This window comes from Bos javanicus, chromosome 7 (genome assembly GCF_032452875.1).
Source record: "Bos javanicus breed banteng chromosome 7, ARS-OSU_banteng_1.0, whole genome shotgun sequence".
In the NCBI taxonomy this organism is placed as follows: domain Eukaryota; kingdom Metazoa; phylum Chordata; class Mammalia; order Artiodactyla; family Bovidae; genus Bos; species Bos javanicus.
In genome coordinates, this window is record NC_083874.1 from 79,889,886 (window position 1) to 79,904,650 (window position 14,765).

The window sequence follows — 14,765 nt, forward strand, 5'->3', positions numbered from 1 at the left end:
AGGGCCAGGAACTTGCCAAAGGTCACACAACAAGGGCATCGGAAGGGAGATCTAGCTTACTCCAGCACTGTCCTAAATCACCATGTGGAGTGGGAGGTTGGGGTCAACTGACCAAGTCTGGAAGGACATCTGTTTCCTAGAGCCCAGGTAAAGCAGCTCTAGGTCCCGACCAGAAGACTCTCACAGGCTGTTGCCTCCCTCTCCTGCTGGACTCCATACTCAACATCCCACTTTATTTCATTCTCTCTCCAAGATCCCCTCTGGCTTTCTACCCATCATGATTTCAGAAGTCTTTATTTCTGTTTCCACCATAGATGTGAAAAGCTGGCTTGTGATGTTTGGATTTCAGCTCAGCAACATAATTCCTGGCTTCCCAAGAGCCAAAATGTATTTCGTGCCTCCGCCCTATGAATTGTCAGAGAGTCAAGCAAGTGAGAGCGGACAGGTAAGCGGAGGTCCCTGCCAAGAATCCAAAAGACCGTCACCATTCCCTCTGGCAAACAGAACCATGTCGGGGCCAAGGACATGTCAGTAGCACCAGAAAACATTGGAGCTGGGTATAAAAGGGGCATGAAACCGGGTGGCTTCACGAGACAGCGGACATCAGTGCTGTCACTTGTCTGGCACAGCACATATTTCTTCCCAACCTCAATTATTACCTTAATTGTGGTGTCATTATCTGTTCAGTGTATACCCTTGAGTCACTCCTTGATTAACAACAGCACTGAGAAATCTAGCATCAACCTACCATCTGCACTGCCTGTAAGATCATAACCCTTTTGGCTTTTATGGGACATAATAAAACGGTAGTTTGCAGTTTCTGTCCCATTAAAGAACATTTTTATGCCTCACATAAAATCTCAGTGTTTTATGGCCCAAACATATACAGATTGAGTTTTCAGAACATAATCTGTGCTTGGGTTTCTCGGTGATGACCGAGAGGTGGTCAGTTTCAATTTGGGTGCAGCTGAGACCGCGGCCACAATTGGATGGGAGGGGTGGGCATCTGCGTTTGGATCTCTCCTGCTGCAGAACCCGTGCTTGGCACGATCAACCTCTGAAAGGTCTCAGCTGCCCTGAATAATTGTCCAGACTGTGTCACTAGAGAGAGACCAGGAGGAACTGCCGGGTAATTGAGAACAGCATTCTCACAGTTCTGCCCCGTGGGGACCACTCACTGGATGAATAGCCATCATTTCGCTCATTTATCTAAGTGCCTTTACCTCCCCAGCACAGCCTCCTCCATTATCCCAGCCTGTCCCCCAACCACCAATTGAGATGAGTTGTAATTTGTGAGTAGAAAACTCAAGGCCAAGGAGATAATGGGGATTTCGTCCCCCTGCAGAAGCAGGGCTAGGATCCAAAGCAAATGGCTCAAAAAGTCCAGGGATATTCCCTCTGGCCCACAAAGCTGGAATCTCTTTAGCCTGGTGCTTCTCAAACATTCATATGCATGCAGACCAGGTAGAGGGTCTTGTTTAGATGCAGCTTCTGACTCGTTGGGTCAGGAGGGAGGCCCAAGATTCTAGTCTTTGCTAACAGGGAGGGTCCTGGTGATGCCTCGGCTCCTAGCCGTACTTGGAGTAGCACAGTGCCAACTCAAGGAAGTTAATGAACATCCCCTTCTGGAGTGGGTAGCCATTCCCTCCTCCAGGGGACCTTCTCAACCTAGGGATCGAACCCAGGTCTCCTGCACTGCAGGCAGATTCTTTACCACCTGAGCCACCAGGGAAGCCCCTATATATGTATAACACAGCTGCTAAACCATCAGCGGGCCAAATGACTCTCTCTTCTGCAATGATGGAGAGAGACAGTAAGTGGGTAGGCCTGGGTATAGATGCCATTCAGGTGTTATGCCTATGCACCCCTATTTATAGTTACAAGGTGGGGAGGCCATACCATGAGAGCACTGGAAACAAGCCAGCCTGTCCTAGTCCAAAAGGTAGGGCTCTCTTAGTTCTGATCATGACAGACGCAAGACGTATTCTTGGAGGGGTGTCCCAGCCTTCCTCTTTCTGACCCAGCCCCTAACTGCACAGGGTGGGCCCAGCCCACCCCCTCAGCTCTCTGTGTCTCTTCTGCCCACAGCTCATTACAGGTGTCCAGCAGACAACCGAGAGGCACAACCAGGCCTTCCTGGCTCTTGAAGGGCAGGTCATTTCTAAGAAGCTCCACGCCAGCATCCGCGAGAAAGCAGGCCACTGGTTCGCCACCACCACGCCCATCATCGGCAAAGGCATCATGTTCGCCATCAAGGAGGGGCGGGTGACCACCGGCGTGTCCAGCATCGCCAGCGAGGACAGCCGCAAAGTGGCGTCTGTGCTGAACAACGCCTACTACCTGGACAAGATGCACTACAGCATCGAGGGCAAGGACACCCACTACTTCGTGAAGATCGGCTCAGCCGATGCCGACCTGGTCACCCTGGGCACCACCATCGGCCGCAAGGTGCTGGAGAGCGGGGTGAACGTGACCGTGTCGCAGCCCACGCTGCTGGTCAACGGCAGGACTCGAAGGTTCACCAACATCGAGTTCCAGTACTCCACGCTGCTGCTCAGCATCCGCTACGGCCTCACCCCCGACACCCTGGACGAAGAGAAGGCCCGCGTCCTGGACCAGGCCAGGCAGAGGGCGCTGGGCACGGCCTGGGCCAAGGAGCAGCAGAAAGCCAGGGACGGCCGCGAGGGCAGCCGCCTGTGGACGGAGGGCGAGAAGCAGCAGCTGCTGAGCACGGGCCGCGTGCAGGGCTACGAGGGCTATTACGTGCTGCCCGTCGAGCAGTACCCTGAGCTGGCGGACAGTAGCAGCAACATCCAGTTTTTAAGACAGAACGAGATGGGAAAGAGGTAACAAAATCGTCTGCTGCCATTCCTCGCCTGGATGGCTCAGCGGGAGTCACTGTTATCTCCTCTCCTAAGGAGATGAAGACCTAACTGGGGCACTAAAGGCCGGGCTGCTTTAGGAGACCAAGTGGCAAGAAAGCTCACATTTTTTGAGTTCAAATGCTACTGTCCACACAAGAAGTCCCACCTCCTGGAGTAGACTAAAGCCCGGCGGCAAAATTCCTGAGGAAAAAAAAAAAAAACAAAACACAAAACAGACAAATGGACGAACACACAACCATGTTCCAAGTTCCCCTAAAATAATGACCCACTTGTTCAGGGTCTACGCAGCCAAGAGACGGAAAGAGACGCAAAATGTTCAAAAGAAACAAAAGAACATACATATGCACACAGGAAACAAACAAAACACACACACACACACAAAACAAAAACACAGCGACCGCAAAACAGAGACGTGAAGACGAGAAGGCCTCATGTTCTATTACCTCACTCATTCACACGTGAGCGACACACAGATATCCGTGAGGGCCAGCATCCCAGGACCAGCTAAGGACCACGATTCAGACTGCTCGTTGGATAGATAACTACAGACGTTTTCGTTTAAACAAATACAGGTGCATTTAAACCACGACTTTGGGGGTGATTTGTGTGTAGCGACTGGGGAGGGGGGGTAAAAGTGAAAGAGTGAGCACTGGAAATAACTTTTTAAAGAAAAAAAATAGAAAAACACAAGAAAAAAAGGAAATTCATATCAAAAATCGAAGCGAAATAATACCGTTCAGCACTTAACTCTCAGGTCCTGATTTAGTCTGGCCTGAGCTAATTTATTTGAGCGCAGAGTGTAAAATTTAATTCCAAGGGTGGCTATAATCACTACAGATCAATTTCATACTCTTTTGTCTTTGAAGATTCCATTGTGGACAGTAATACGCAGTTACAGGGTGTAGTCTGTTTAGATTCCGTAGTTCGTGGGTATCAGTTGCAGTAGAGGTGTGGGCATCGTGACACTCTTTTGCTAAACGGGCACCACTTCAGATCACCCTGTACATACCTAAGCCTTGAGGCACAATCACTGTTTGAGATTTACAATTATTAGTGTGTTTGTTTGGTCCAGAAACTGAGACAATCACATGACAGTCACCACGAGGAGAGAAAATAAAAAATTTTAAAAACCCACAAAAAACAAGAAAAAAAAAGTTTAAAAAAAAACCATAAAAAAATGTCTAATAAGAACTTTGGTACAGGAACTTTTTTGTAATATACATGTATGACTTGTTCATCGAGTTTTTATATTAATTTTAATTTGCTGCTAAGCAAAGACTAGGGACAGGCAAAGATAATTTATGGCAAAGTGTTTAAATTGTTTATACATAATAAAGTCTCTAAAACTCCTGTGGACACTGGTCTTCTGTGGAAATGCTTTGCGGTGAGGGCAAGGTCAAAAGTTCTGGAGAAAAGGGTGTGTGTGCGTGCTTGGTTGCTGTTATGTCCGATGCTTAAGACCCCACGGACTATAGCCCACCAGGCTCCTCTGTCCATGGGATTCTTCAGGCAATAATACTGGAGTGGGTTGCCATTCCCTTCTCCAGGGGATCTTCCCAACTCAGGGATCAAACCCAGGTCTCCTACATTACAGGCGGATTCTTTACCATCTGAGCCACTAGAGAAGCTGGAAGTAAGAGGGATCTTGTCAAGATGCTTGGGCAGATATGGACTTTTGAACTTTGGGGGCACTCTTTGTTAGAGGCATCCCCTGTTCTCCAAGCTTCTCTAGAGTGATCTCTCCCAACATCTGCAGCCCCACTCTGCATGGAGCGGAGATGAGAAGGAGAGTGTGGGCCTGGGACCAGTGGGTGGTGAAGACCCTCAGGCCCACCGGTGCCTGGACGGGTTCCTCCAGCACTCCTGGGACAGCCAGCCTTCTCCCTGCTGCCGCCTTCTAGTTGTAGAAGGTGCTGCCGGGAAACTGAAATCACACAGTTGTCCCCGTGGGAGGCCTGCATGTGTCTGTGTGTCACAGCTCAGTGTGTATCTGCATATGTGTATATTTCTCTCCCCACTAGATCACTTTACCCCAAAACTTGCAAACTTGGGGCAACCGAAGTCAGAAGACCATTTTTTTTTAATAAAAGCTTTTTTTTATTTTTCCCAAACTAAACTTTTTATTGTGTATTGGGATATAGTTGATTAACAATGTTTTGGTTATTTCAGGTGAACAGCAAAGGGACTCAGCCCTACATATACATCAGAAGAACACTTATGATTTGGATGAATTTTTCCCCACCAGTCCCACAGTCAGAATAGTAATACTATCATTAAGAGCTCATATTTATTAATGCTTGTTGCATGCCAAGAACAGTGTTTGCAACCCCATAGACAGTAGCCCACCAGGCTCCTCTGTCCATGAAATTCTCCAGCCAAGAATATTGGAGTGGGTAGCTGTTCTCTTCTCCAGGGGATCTTCCTGACTCAGGGATTGAACCCAGGCCTCCTACATTGCAGGCAGATTCTTCACTTTCTGAGCCAACATGGAAGCCCCATTTTTTGATATTTACTACATGCCAAGAAGAGAGCTAAGTGCTCTACACACAATATTTTCATTCAATTCTATTTTTTTTTTTCATTCAACAGCATTATTCTGAGAGCTTACTATATGCTGGGCCCTATGCTAAATTCTGGGGATAAAGGAGGTGACATGAATAGGGGCATTAATCTCATGAAACTTAGAGTCAGGGATGCAAACGGACAACAGTCAAGTAGTTACACTATAAAGTAAAATGACAGGGGTCAATACCAAGAAGGAGAGATTTACAAAGTTATAAAAGCACTTAGCTGGGGATGTGGCCTAGACTGAGAATGCAAAGGAAGTTACTGAGATTTGAAAGTTGAGGAGGAGTTAATCAGATGAAAAGAGGTGAACACATCCCAGACCCAGAGAACAGTACGTGCAAAGGGACAGTGGTCACACAGTCAGGCCAGAAAACAGAAAAGGCTTTCAAGGTTCAGAAAACACTCTGATTAAAGACTGGAATTTTTTTTTTTTTTTTTGTATTACAAACAGGGAGTCTGCTTTAATCTCTGATATCAACAAGTGCTCTGAATACGGTGTGACCAGGCAAGGGAGCTGATGCAATCATCTATGTGAGATAACAAGGAAGGTTGCTGGCCATCAAGGAGGAAACAAAAGTAAATTGAGTGGACAGATTGCAAAGACAAGCTCCTAGTATCATTCACTTCGCAAGTGGAGAAACAGGCTGCTTGTCACAAGCTGGGAGGTGGTGGAATGATTGAAGCCCAGCTGCGGCTGATTCCCAAACCTCTCCAGCACATCCGGGTGGCATGTCACCCTGAGCCCTCCAAGGTTTCTGAACCACCACTGCCTTTCAATTCTCTAGCCTGACCAGGGGTGGCTTCCCCAGGTGGAAGGAGATGGGAAGAGAGGCCAGGCTAGAGAGGCCATGGTGTATCAGATCCCATGGCCCTCTTATCAGCAGAGCAAGCTGTGATGAGTGAATCAAACAGGAGAACAAAACTACACCAGAGAATCTGCTTCTCAGAAGCACGTGTAGGGACTTCCCTGGTGGTCCAGTAGCTAAGACTCTGCACTCCCAATGCAGGGGGGCTAGTTTGACTTCCTGATCAGGGAACTAGAGCCCACATGCCATGACCCAGGAGTCCACATGCCATAACCGAGATCCAGCACAGTCAAATAATATAAATATTTTTTAAATACCTTTAAAAAAGAAGCACATGAAAAGCTTTCTTTCCCTATTTTCTTTTAGAAGAACAGGAAGCAGGACACAGGTCCTTCCGTGTGCTTGGTCCAGCTGCCTTGTTTAATCTGACTGGTGTCAGGACCCCTTGGATCTGTACCCACAGAACAGCCTCCAGTTGGTCATAAAGCCAGGCTGAATCCCAACCACATGGGGACCAACTGCTGTGCCCTGTCTCTCCAGGGAAGATGCAGCCAGTAGGGCCACCAAGACGGAGGGGATCTCAGGCAACAAGGCAGTGGGAGCTTGCCCAGCCTCACCAGCCTCATGGCGGGGCAGGGGCAGCAGGCAGACCAAAAAGGGTGGGCTCACAGCACAGCACACAGGCAGTCACATGTCACCAGAGTTTCCCGTGAACATGAAACTCTCCTCTTCTATGCCAGCCATCTTTGAATTATCCATAAGTGTTCTGTTATACCCAGGCAAGCCCAGCCCCTCACAACATGCACACTTATAACACAGGAGAAGGAGATGGTCTTGGGTTAAAAACAAACAAACAAACAAAAAACTTCTGTCTTTCCTTCAGCCAGACCTAGAATGACCAGCATAAAATGTTTCACCTCTTCCAAAAGTATGGGTTGGCCACACTTTTTCCATAACATCTCATGGAAAAGCCTGAACAAATTTTTCAACCAACTCAGTATTAGAACAATGAAAGACAATTCCAGAAAGGCCTTTCAGGGGACAAGATTGTACACTCTGAGGTCAGCATGATGGGAACAAACCCTAACTTGACCACTCATGAAACACAGGGCTTGGGAAGGTTCATGTATGTTGTTTTGTCACTAAGTCACGTCTGACTCTTTCCAACCCCTTGGAGGATAGTCTACCAGGCTTCTCTGTTCATGGGATTTCTCAGGCAAGAATACGAGAGAGGGTAGCCATTCACTTCTCCAGGGGATCTTCTGACCCAGGGATGGAACTCATGTCTCCTGCATTGCAGGCAGATTCTTTATAGCTACATGCCAAGAACAGTGTTATGTGCTCTACACACGATACTTTCATTCAATCCTAGATTTTTTCATTCAACAACATCATAGCCACCAGGAAAGCCCTTTGGGAAATTACATGTATTAATCGGGGTAAATAGCATTAGCTGCTTTAAGAGATAAACCCAGGAACTTCCGGTGTCCAGTGGCTAAGGCTCCGTGCTCCAAATGCAGGGGGCTCGGGTTCAATCCCTGCTCAGGGTTCCCACATGCCACAGTTAAGAGTCCACATGCCACCACTAAAACCTCCTCATGCCACCACTAAGACCTGACACAGCCAAATAAGTTTAAAGAGAGAGAGAGATACCCAATATAAGCTAACACAGAAAACGTTGAATCCTTACTTGTGTAGTTGTCCACTGGGGGCCAGCAGTGGGAATGGCTCTGCCCCAGTGGGCACCTCAGGCTCCTTCCATCTTTGGCTCCACCTTCTTCTTCCTCCTCAGAATCTTTGAAGTAGCGCCAAAAGCACATGTGTAACTACTTTATTTTTAATGGGCCACACTTGGAGGTATACTTATCCCCTCCACTCACATTCCATGAGGGGTTCCGTGGACCTTCCTACTGCAAAGGACACTTAGACAATGTGGTCTGACTAGGAATCCAGGAAGAGGAGACCAGATGTTCATGAGTCTAAGCAGTCATTGCCACATAAGGCAGCATCTAGGAGCCTCTGTTTCCTGACCCGTAAATCAGGGCTGATAAACACGGGGCTGCTTGGATGATTAAATGAGATTGCATATATCACCAACACATGGTAAGTCCCCAGTAAATGCTAGCTTTTATGATTTCTAAATCTTTGCTTCAAGCAGAGTTTCTAAAAGTAAAACTTGAGGCATGACTTGTTCATCCTAGGAGTAAGAGATTTTTATGCAGCTGTGAAGGAAGATGGAGAAAACTGGCCCTCAAATCCTGCTCGGGGGTGCCCCTCCTCCCTCCCAGGCCCAGGACATGTACCTCAGGACGCTGCTCACGGCTTTTCGGAAAGGCTCGGAGATCTCAGCAACATGGAGTCTGGCTGTCCATTCAGTCGTTCGTCGACATTCCCAGTCACCAAGCACAGGGTCTTCCCGGGCACCGTCAGAAGCTTGGACTACCAAGAGAAATAAAACGTGGTCCAAAATCTCACCGTGTAAAGCGTGAGGACTAACTCACAAGTCAATCTGTGGGACAGAGCGGGCTCGAAGCTGGCACAGAAGTGATCCCCCAAACAGTGAAGGCGGGGAAGAGGACCACGAGTTCTGTCCACGAGCTTGGAGCTGGGTACTCACAGGGACGAGAACGTGGGGAAGAGAAGGTGAGAGGGCTATCCGGACTAAGAAACAGGTTTCAGGAATGAGAAGAAAGGCATAAGCTGACCGCGGAGAACTTGCCAAAGGACAGAGCAATGGCTACGCACGAGGACCCTCCCAGCCACTTGGAGGTCTCTCAACACGCCCACAACCTCCAGGGCCCAGACCAATCAGAGCAGGATCTCGAGGGGGCGTGGCTGCCAGGGGCCGATTCTGAAGTTCCCAGGTGATGCGAACCTGCAGCCAGGGGAGAGCCAGTACTGATTGGAGCCTTAACAGGAGGCACGTGGCCTCAGACATTGATGTCGTAGTGAGGCAGGAAGGAAGACCAGGCTAAGAAGCCCAACGTCCTCTTCCATACTGCGAGGAGTGTGCAGTGGGGCTCTTGTTGTCTAGTCGTTAAGTCGTGTCTGACTCTTTGCGACTCCATGGACTGTAGCTCACCAGGCTCCTCCGTCCTTGGAATTCCCCAGGCAAGAATACTGGAGTGGATTGCCATTCCCTTCTCCAGGGGATCTTCTCGACTCCAAGATTGAATCCGCGTCTCCTGCTTGGCAAGCGGATTCTTTACTCTCTCAGCCACCAGGGAAGCACAAGGCTCTTGCACCTGGTGAAAAATATTACTAGGAAATCCTTTGACTAGCAAAGTGGAGAGAGGAGAGAAGCAGAAAGAACTGAGTCTGGGAGGCTGCATCAGCCCCCGTGTAGATGATGAGGATACACAGGATTAGGTTTTGGAGGGGGGAGGAGGCTCTGTATCTCCCTCAGAGCTGGGGACAGTGTCGGTACAGGGTCGAGCTCAGGCAGGATTCAGTCCAGAAGCTCCGAGGGTGTCCTGCAGGGGAAGTGTCACAGACACAACATGGCCTCTCCACACAGCTAAAAGAACCAGTGCCTCAGAAGGACATAAGAAGTCTAACCTAGGCTTACCTTCAGGATTCCTCTGATGGGCTCACGTCAGGACTTTGCAGGAAAATTCTGATCCAGTGTGCCCACAGCCAAGCCTCACCATCCATCCTGACACTGCTGGGAAGCCTGAACCCTCCCTCTGAGGCCCAAGCTGGCCCTCCAACTGCGAGGCAGCCCTCCAAAACCAAGTCTGCACCAGCTGGAGTCTTTCCAGAGACTGACCTCACCTGTTGCCCAAGCCCCACCCTCCTAAACCCTTGCTTCCTCCTGGTACATGCTCGCTGTCTGGCCACAAGGTGGCAGCCTTTCCCACGAAATCGTCCTGGATCTGGGCCTGGGCACTTGGGACTGGTTTAGCGAAAATGTTAGCTCCACTCTGAGAATCAAGAGACAGCCAAAAAAGCCCTGCGCCCAGAGAAGAGTCCTGTGCCCTCAGAGAGACCCCTGGAATCGGTTCCAGGAAGCAAGATTCCAAAGAATATTAGCCCCGGGAACAGCCAGACTGGATTCAGAGCCTAGCTCCACCACCTATTCCCTGAGTAGATTTTCATACAAACCTTCCCCTTCCTGAGAAACCCGTTTTCTCAGGTGCAAAACGGGGGGAAATTACTTTATAGGATTATTTGAAAAGAGTTACAAAAATAATAAATATGAGGTGCTTGGCAAGTACAAAATTGGGATTTAAATTTTTGTTTTTTCTTAAAATAATTTTATGTATTTATTTATTTGGCTCGCTGGGTCTTTGTTGCTACATGGGCTGTTCTCTAGGTGCGGGAGTGGAAAGTACCCTCTAGTGGTATGTGGACTTCTCATTGCAATGGTTTCTTGTGTTGAGGAGCACAGGCCCTAGACACATGGGTTTCAGTCACTGCAGCTCGAAGGCTCTGTAGCACAAGCTCAGTAGTTGTGGCACATGGGCTTAGATGCTCCATGACATGTGGGATCTTCCCAGATCAGGGATGGAACCCGTGTCTCCTGCATTATCAGACAGGTTCTTTACCACTGAGCTACCAGGGAAGCTCCAAAGTTTTATTTTCTACTCCAAAGACTGTAACCCCAAAATGATGCCCTGTTTTCCTTTCACAGCATTTTACCATTTAAATCCCACTGCCCCCATTTCTAGCTAAGCCTGGGCTCTTTACCTAACCTCTGAAGCCTCACTTTCCTCCTCTGAAATGGGTATGATGATCCCATCTCACAAAGAGATGCTGTAACTAAAACCCAGCTTAGTGCCTGGCAAATAGGGATGACTATTTATCCAACACGAAGCATGATTACTCTTAGCCTGTGAGGACAGAAGGTGAAGCTCCTGTCCCGAGATTAGCTAGATACAGTCCCAGTCCTGAAGTTTGACCTGTCAAAGAGCAAAGGTCACCACTCCCTCTCCATCCGCCCTACACATAAACTACAGAAAGCAATAAGCAGGTGCTCAGCTAGCAGACCCTGGGGCAAGAGGAAAACAAGCTATGCCTGCACCCCCCATAGGAACAGTCAACCCAGTGGTCACCCTCCCAGAGAATGAAATAGAAGGATCTTGGTGGGGTCGGGGTTACCTGTGTTCTCAGTTAGGAGGGTATTGAAGGTAGGGGGTGATCACCTGGCACTGCAGATAGTGATTGCAGCCATGAAGTTAAAAGACGCTTGCTCCTTAAAAGAAAAGCTATGACCAACCTAGACAGCATATTCAAATGCAGAGACATTACTTTGCCAACAAAGGTCCATCTAGTCAAGGCTATGGTTTTTCCAGTAGTCATGTATGGATGTGAGAGTTGGACTATAAAGAAAGCTGAGTGCCGAAGAATTGATGCTTTTGAACTGTGGTGTTGGAGAAGACTTAAGAGTCCCTTGAACTGCAAGGAAATCCAACCAGTCCATCCTAAAAGAAATCAATCCTAAATATTCATTGGAAGGACTGATGTTGAAGCTGAAACTCCAATACGTTGGCCACCTGATGTGAAGAAATGACACATTGGAATAGATTCTGATGCTGGGAAAGACTGAAGGCAGGAGGAGAAGGGGACGACAGAGGATGAGATGGTTGGATGGCATCACTGACTCAATCGAAATGAGTTTGAGTAAGCTCCCGGCGTTAGTGATGGACAAGGAAGTCTGGCTTGCTGCAGTCCATGGGGTCGCAAAGAGTCAGACACAACTGAGCTGAACTGACCCACCTTTAGTCCTCGGTGGGGGTGGCCACTTCCATGCAGCATTCTCTTCCATCGTTTCCCCTTAGCGCTTGCTCATCTGTCCTTTCCAGTGAACCTCTGGTCCCCTTCACTTCTAAACCCAATGAAATTATCAAATGCTTTCACCTGGTACTTCCCTGGCGGTCCAGTGCTTGAGGCTTTGCCTTCCAATTCACGGGGTGTGGATTTGATCGCTGGTCAGGGAGGACAGCGGACAAGATGACTGGATGGCATCACTGACTCAATGGACATGAGTTTGATCAAACTCTGGGAGGTAGCGAAGGACAGGGAAGCCTGACTTGCTGCAGTCCATGGAGTTGCAAAGAGTGAGACACAACTTAGCAACTTAGGATCCCACATGCCTCTTGGCCAAAAAACCAAAACATAAAACACGAGCAATACTGTAACAAATTCAATAAAGACTTTAAAAATGGTCCACCTCAAAAAAAAAAAAAAAACAACTTTCACCCAAATTAATTGACCTTATCTGAATTTTACATTCACCCAGTGAGACAGTCAGGAGCAGTCGAGAAACTGAGGCTGGAAGAGAGGAAGTGACCAGATGAAGTCACACAACACAACAGACCCTTCCTAGTGTCTGGAAATCCTCCTCCGGTTCTCAGTCTACTACCTCATTATATTATGGTTCATTATTTTCTTTGCCAGGCCCCTCCCTCAACAACCCCTCACCTTAGTGGGACCTCAGTCAAACATGGATTTGTTCTCAGGCAGGAGCCATTGGCCAGAAGGATCTGCCCCACGGGTTGAAGTCAGCCAGGTGCAATCTATCATGCAGGAGGCTGGAGTGGGGTGGGGGGGGCATGAGAGGAAGATTCCAGACTGGCTCTGCCCCCAGGCAGCATCACTGTGCTAATCAGAGGACCTGTGATGCTAAGTGTCAGAACCTTGACACGAAGCAAAAACTGGCAAGTCCAAAGGCATGGCGGACTTCAGACACGGTCAGATCCAGGGGCTCAAAGGACGTCGTTGCCCCGCCCCCACTTCTGCTTCCCGTGGGAAGTGGCCTTATTCTCAGGTAGGCTTTCTCCACGTGTGGGACCCATGACTGCTAACAACCCCAAACCTATATCCTTGCAGCACCCGCGGAAACAGCAGAGAACCCTCCCTCTACCCACAGAAGACCTTGAATTGGCCCAAATCCCACCAGAACTTGGGGGCCGTAGATTTGCAGCAACATGGATGAAACTAGAGATTATCATATTAAGTGAAGTAAATCAGAGAGAGAAAGACAAATATCATATGATATCACTTATATGTGGAATCTAATACACGACACAAATGAACAGAAATATGACACACTATGAAACAGAAAAAGAATCAGGGACATCAAGAAGAGATGGGTGGTTGCCAAGGAGAAGCGGGAGTAAGACAGGGATGGATCGAGTTTGGGCTTAGCAGATGCAAACTGGTATATATATTAATAGAATGGGCAAACAACAGTTCCTACCGTATAGCGCAGAAAACTGTATTCAATACTGTGATAAGCCATAATGAAAAAGAATATGAAAAGGCACGTATGCATATATCTGTATATAACCAAGTCACTTTGCTGTACAGCAGCAATTAACACAACATTGTACATCAGCTATACTTCAGCAGGAAAAATTTAGAACTCTGGGGCCATAAAGAGTGGGGAAAGGTGGTTTCCCCCAGGAAAGATAAGCGCTTAGACAAAAACACGTTAGCTGCTGATGTATCCACTGAAACCACGCATTTGTCTATGCTGTCAACAAAGCGTCCCCACACATCTTAGGCGCTCGGTTGACGAGGTCAGGGGCTGGGGATCCAAGGATGAACAAACACAGCCATCTGGGAGCAGTCTGGTGGGGAATGCCAACCAACAAAACAACAATCACAATTCAACACAGAAGTGCTGGGGAGAGAACCGCAGGGCATGACGGGGACACGGCAGGGGGAGCAGGTAATTCCGCGCTGATGGGGATTTGGAAAAAAGGACATAGGAACTTCCTGGTGGTCCAGCGGCTGAGACTCTGCACTCCCAGTACAGGGGGCTCAAGTTCAATCCCTGGTCAGGGAACTAGACACCACATGCCGCAGCTAAGACCCAGCACAGCCAGATAAGTAAATATTAAAAAGAAAGAAACACGTGCACAGGTATCACATGGGGAAGATCTAGGTTGAAACTTAATGGGCAAAAAGGCACCAAGCCCATCAAGTCTTCCTGCTAAGGTTCTTATCCACCTCCACCCGCACCTGCCACGGCCCACCATGGGCCTTTCCAGTCCTCTGCGAAGGCAGGGAACCTCCTCCCAACACCAACCTAGAGAACCTGTCACTGGGCAGAACTGGGGATGGGGAAGGGCTGGACATCCCTCCTGCCCCTTCACTTCCTCTCTCCCTCCCCCAGCACATGGGGAGCTGGACCTCCCCTTAGTGTCAACTGCGTTGTCAGCAGAGGTGGTTCTGCCCATCAGACCAGCCTCTGCTATACTGCACGGGTCTCCTGCCAAGTTCCACAAACACTTAGGGTTGGCCGGTCTGTCGTGGGGCTTCCCTGTCCATGTAGGAGGCTGAGCAACATCCGGGACCTGTATGCACTAGATAGCTCCGCATGCCTAGTCGTGTGCGTGCCTAGCCACTTCAGTCATAGCCGACTCCTATGCAACCCCATGGGCTGTAGCCCACCAGGCTTCTCTGTCTATGGGATTTCCCAGGCAAGAATACTGGAGTGGGTTGCCATTTCATTTCCCAGAGGATATTCCCAACCCAGGGATCGAACCTACATCTCTTA

General features: G+C 48.6%; 1 protein-coding gene and 1 long non-coding RNA gene across 4 annotated transcripts in view; one reads left to right on the forward strand and one right to left on the reverse strand.

Annotated features, from left to right (window-relative positions):
- Window positions 1-4,241, forward strand: part of LOC133251611 (teneurin-2) — a 764,810-nt gene extending 760,569 nt beyond the window's left edge. For all 3 annotated transcript variants that reach the window (XM_061424270.1, XM_061424271.1, XM_061424273.1), the window contains 2 exons: window positions 315-445; window positions 2,089-4,241. In XM_061424270.1, coding sequence (XP_061280254.1) covers window positions 315-445; window positions 2,089-2,850 — 893 coding nt within the window. In that variant the 3' untranslated portion in view covers window positions 2,851-4,241. The remainder of the gene's footprint in view (window positions 1-314; window positions 446-2,088) is intronic.
- The window catches only part of LOC133251615 (uncharacterized), a 56,683-nt gene extending 46,329 nt beyond the window's left edge, over window positions 1-10,354 (reverse strand). Inside the window, exons 1-2 of the long non-coding RNA XR_009737707.1 lie at window positions 9,828-10,354; window positions 8,563-8,698 (exon numbers count right to left, since the gene is read on the reverse strand). This is a non-coding gene — a long non-coding RNA (uncharacterized LOC133251615). The remainder of the gene's footprint in view (window positions 1-8,562; window positions 8,699-9,827) is intronic.
- Between the last annotated feature and the right edge of the window lie 4,411 nt (window positions 10,355-14,765).